Source organism: Gouania willdenowi, chromosome 8 (genome assembly GCF_900634775.1).
Source record: "Gouania willdenowi chromosome 8, fGouWil2.1, whole genome shotgun sequence".
In the NCBI taxonomy this organism is placed as follows: domain Eukaryota; kingdom Metazoa; phylum Chordata; class Actinopteri; order Blenniiformes; family Gobiesocidae; genus Gouania; species Gouania willdenowi.
Window position 1 is genome coordinate 6,747,726 of NC_041051.1, and position 4,464 is coordinate 6,752,189.

Genomic DNA, 4,464 nt, shown 5'->3' on the forward strand with positions numbered 1-4,464 from the left:
ATGCATGTAACCTATATGAATAGATGCTTGTGAAATAAAAATGTACACATTTAAACATTGTTTTTTTGCATTTAAACTTTTATTAAACCTCAATTTCAGATGCACTCCTGGCAAACAAACATATTCAAAATAATATTTTTTTAAGATTACTTCCCATTTGTTCGCCTACAAAATGCATCTTGTAACTGTTCTCTGCTATGTATGTGTGACAAATGATGTCATCATCCTCTACAGAGAGTGACAGTGAGGAGGTCATGAACTGATAAATATTTTCACCCTCATGGACCACATGGTCAGAATGCACTGCCAGATACCTGTTTTATGTAACTTCCACTCACTTCCTCCTCTGCTCACAGCCACCACCATTATTCCTAAGCCGCACACTGGTCACCAAACTGGCTTGATAACACAACAATAAGCACAATATACACAACCACAATTTCACATCACATCACTTGAAACTTATTGATTATTCCCCACCCATTCGTTTTCCTATCTTGTATCCCTCCTCCCTGTTAACTCCCCCCCCCCACCCCCCTCACCCTGGTGTAACACTGCCCTCTCTCTTTTACATCCTCCCTTTAATAAAGTATTTACCCTTCCCTAGGGAGGGCTGGTGATGGTCACAATTATGCAATGAAATAAATTCATTTATTTAATTGCAATAATAAAATATGCATTGCTGTTAAAAGATTGCACTTCTTGTAGTGTTAACCTTCAACAGCATGTGCAAACAAGGTAAAAAAAAAAAAAAAAAAAAAAAAAGAATGCACTGCCAGATGTGCTCCAGTGTTTAAGTCTTGTCGTTACGACAGTTCTTGAATCACTTTCTAGCACAGATGGCCACAGACAGAGCGATGCCGCCAATGGCTACTGCACTGGCACCCAGCAGCCACTTCCAGCTCAAACCCCATGCTGACTTGGCCTGACGTTTGTGCGTGCTGGACGGGTTCTCCAACATCTTCTCATCGTCCTCGCTGTCCTCACTGTGCTTCTTTATCATCGTGGAGACCTCATCGCAGATCTTGTTGTTGCGTGGCTCCAGCTCCAGGGCCTCCCGTGGTGTTTGAATGGCCTCTGAGTATTTATCCTGCAAGGCCAGCTCCTTGTTCATGTGGAAATGTGCTTTCACATTTTCATGCCGATCTGTCAGCACTGCGCTGCATCTCTGTAGCGCTGCGCTGCATCTCTGTAGCGCTGCGCTGCATCTCTGTAGCGCTGCGCTGCATCTCTGTAGCGCTGCGCTGCATCTCTGTAGCGCTTCATCAATGTGGTCTACTTTCACCATAGAAGCAGCCATGTTGTCCAAACATTTTACTTTCACTTCCATCAGCTCGTTCTCCTTTTCAGAACATATACCATCTTTAGAAATGGACTCAGGCAGCGTCAGGTCTGGAGCATCAGTAACTTCCAGGAGCGTAATTTCAAACTCAGCTGCTGTCGGAACCTGGAGGAGCACCTTCTCTCCCACTCCCATGAGTTGCACTGCCACATCCAGTGCCCGGATCTCTTTCCAGTCTCCCACAGTGAACGAATAATCCGGTTCATCGTCGATCAGCATCCCATTCAACAGACGTGTTATTAGATGAATCTTCACAATCTGTCCACGATGCGGCCTACTGTCTCTTCCTCCTCCAGCCTGCAGCACCTTTATCAGTAGATGACCATTTCCAAAGATATCGAACCACTTATCATCAGGCAGTTGGGGGTCAGTTTCTAAAATCTTGGACAGATCCATGTCAATATTCTCATTCCATGTCTCCATGACTGGTGCACTATCACTGCTTTGGTAAACAACCTGAAACACAAGAAAACATATTATAAGTACTACTGAAACAAACTAGATTACCATTATTAGCTGGCAGCTTCGGAGCAGGGTTGGGGTCAGTAAAAATTGTAATCATGTAATTGATAATTATTTACAAAAATGGTGAAGTTATAATTGTAATTGTAATTTTAAAAATCTGTTGCTGTCGTAATCTCATTAAATTCTAGTTGAGTTAAGATAATTTACTTTGTAATTATAATTGCCTTTAAAATTCTATAAGAAATGTCAATTATTACTTAATGCAAAACTGGTGAACCACGTTCTACACATATGTAGTTAAAATATTATAAAATGTTTATATCAAGCTTTCCCACATTTTGCCATTTTAAAAGTGTATTTTACAGCTGACTTAAGACCCGTTATCAAATGAGATGCTAACAGAAGGCTAACACAAGAGAAAGGTTAACTTTTATTAGGTTATCTATTTCAGGCTCAGTATTTCTGAATAATTGTAAAGTAAATGAGAATGCACTGTAAGTGTAATTGGATTTCTGAGGCTAAAAAATAATTGTGATTTAATTGTAATTGGAAAAAATGCTGGTCACTGTAATCGTAATTGACCTGTTGTTGGATTGTCCTTTGTGCCAAATGATGGTAGCACCATGAGATTTACCGTTTAAGAGTAGCTTAGGGGCTGTGTCTCAGGATGTTATTTCCGGGATGTATTAGTCTTTCTTTGAATCAGGGGCTGTTCCAGTTGTTTCCTATTCTCTCCTATCTGCAGCTTTGGGCTTTCACACTCGGTCTGTTTTTTTTCTCCTTATGAACTGTCTGCTCTATGGGCTCTGGGTTTTTAGTTCTGCATTTAGTTCTTTTTTTTGGAGTTCTACTTTTTGCTGTTCCTTTGATGTTCTATGACGCGGAGTTCATTCTTGGCATATCAAGGGTTGTTCTAAACTCCTCAGTTGCCACGGTTACATTATGTTTTTTTAATTCAGAATGAGTTATTCTGCATTAAATAATTCAGAATTAAAGTCTTCTGCTTCATGTTTACATGGTAATAGTAATTCCCGACCATGTAAACCTGAGGTTTACATGGAAAACCGGTTTATTTGGCTTTAGTTAATTAATACTTTTTTATTTTAGTTTTATCAGCTTAAGCAGTGTTAAAATGTGCTTTATATATAGACTTAACTTGTACACAATGGTGGTAATAGTTTAAAGTTAAAGTCTGGTTTGTAAAGGAGTGAGGCTGGATTAATTACATTTAAACTGGGGTTAAAGTAATTTATCAGATTTACTTAAATTTGTTTGATTTTTTTTTAAGGTACTTGTACTTTTTGTGTTAGTGTATGTGTGTGTTTTGCTCTTTGTCCTTAACCTAATAATGCAAATAAAACAAGTTAATTATTGAGTAGTTGTAAATTGTGCTATAATACATACTAATGCTATACTATCATTCTCATTTCATCAGAAAATATCAAACAACGACAGGCTTCACAATGTCAAAGACATGAAGTAACCACAGAGTGAAGCTGTGACTGAGAACATCCTCTACATCAGAGGTCTCATTCTCGCGGCCCGCAGGACAATGTGAAAATGTAATGTTAGTGAGGCCCGTTGTTACGAATGGTGAGACTCAGGTGCAGGTCAACAAGACACGACTTCAAATTGCATACAATAAGTTTTAATAAACAACCAGCCAAAATACAAAAACAACCAGAAACAAAACAAATGCTACACTACACAAAAATATCCTAACAAAAAACAACTTCAATGAGCGAAAAGTACCAACTGAATAAAAAGCTTAACTGGGGTGCAGCAGAGTATGAGGGAAAGGAAGTCCGGCAAATGTCAGTGGCAGGTGGATTGCTGACGGGGTGATGGAGGGTGAGTGGTGAAGCTGCGGAAGTCCGGGTGTAGGGATCCAGGGAGTTTGCAGGGGTGCAGAGGGGAAGGAAATCCGGAGTTTGTCCTGTCTTGTCCACAGAGGGGAGAGGAGGGTTTGGAGGCCAGAGTGTGCAGAGTTCCAACTGAGAAAATAAAGATAAAGGTAAGCTTTGGCAACAGATCTACAAACAGACTGATTTTTGAGGTCAGACACTGACGATTCAGCTTTACAGTCCGACGAGGAACTGAAGTCCAGAGTGAAGCTTTATTCAGTGGAGAAGATCAGACCCAGGTGCACTTCATCAGCTGATTGGTAGACAATCCACCTGCCAAGCTGCCACCCACCTAGAGAGAACAGAGACTGCACTACCTGGCTTCCGAGCCAGAGGGCGTGACACCCGTGTGTTTTATACTGTATTGTAATGACGTGACTTGAGCCGTTATCAAAGATTTATCAGCCTTTAATGGAAGTCCTTAAAACACGGGTGTCGAACTCCAGTCCTCGAGGGCCGGATTCCTCAGACTTTTAGATGTGTCCCTGCTCCAACACACCTGAATCAAATGAATGACTGGAGTTTGACACCTGTGCCTTAAAACATCTTGTACCCCTCATTCTCCGCTGACGCCCGCCCTTCCCCAACCTCCCAGCCAATCAACATGCAGAACACATGTAAACAAAGACGAACATTGGCAGAGAAAGCTGCACGTAACAATGATTCAAATGCCATCGGAAACCACACCTGTTAAACATTGAATAAACTACACGTGGAACATAACTCAGTAACATAGGACTTAGTCTGTTACAA

General features: G+C 40.8%; 1 protein-coding gene across 1 annotated transcript; it reads right to left on the bottom strand.

The window, feature by feature from the left end:
* Nucleotides 1–823: 823 nt before the first annotated feature.
* On the bottom strand, nt 824–2,576 carry LOC114468218 (peptidyl-prolyl cis-trans isomerase FKBP8-like). The gene is made up of 2 exons (XM_028454983.1): nt 2,442–2,576; nt 824–1,798 (listed from the first exon to the last, which is right to left on the bottom strand). Exon 2 carries the CDS (start codon nt 1,763–1,765, stop codon nt 824–826), a length of 942 nt encoding a protein of 313 aa, XP_028310784.1. The 5' UTR covers nt 1,766–1,798; nt 2,442–2,576.
* Between the last annotated feature and the right edge of the window lie 1,888 nt (nt 2,577–4,464).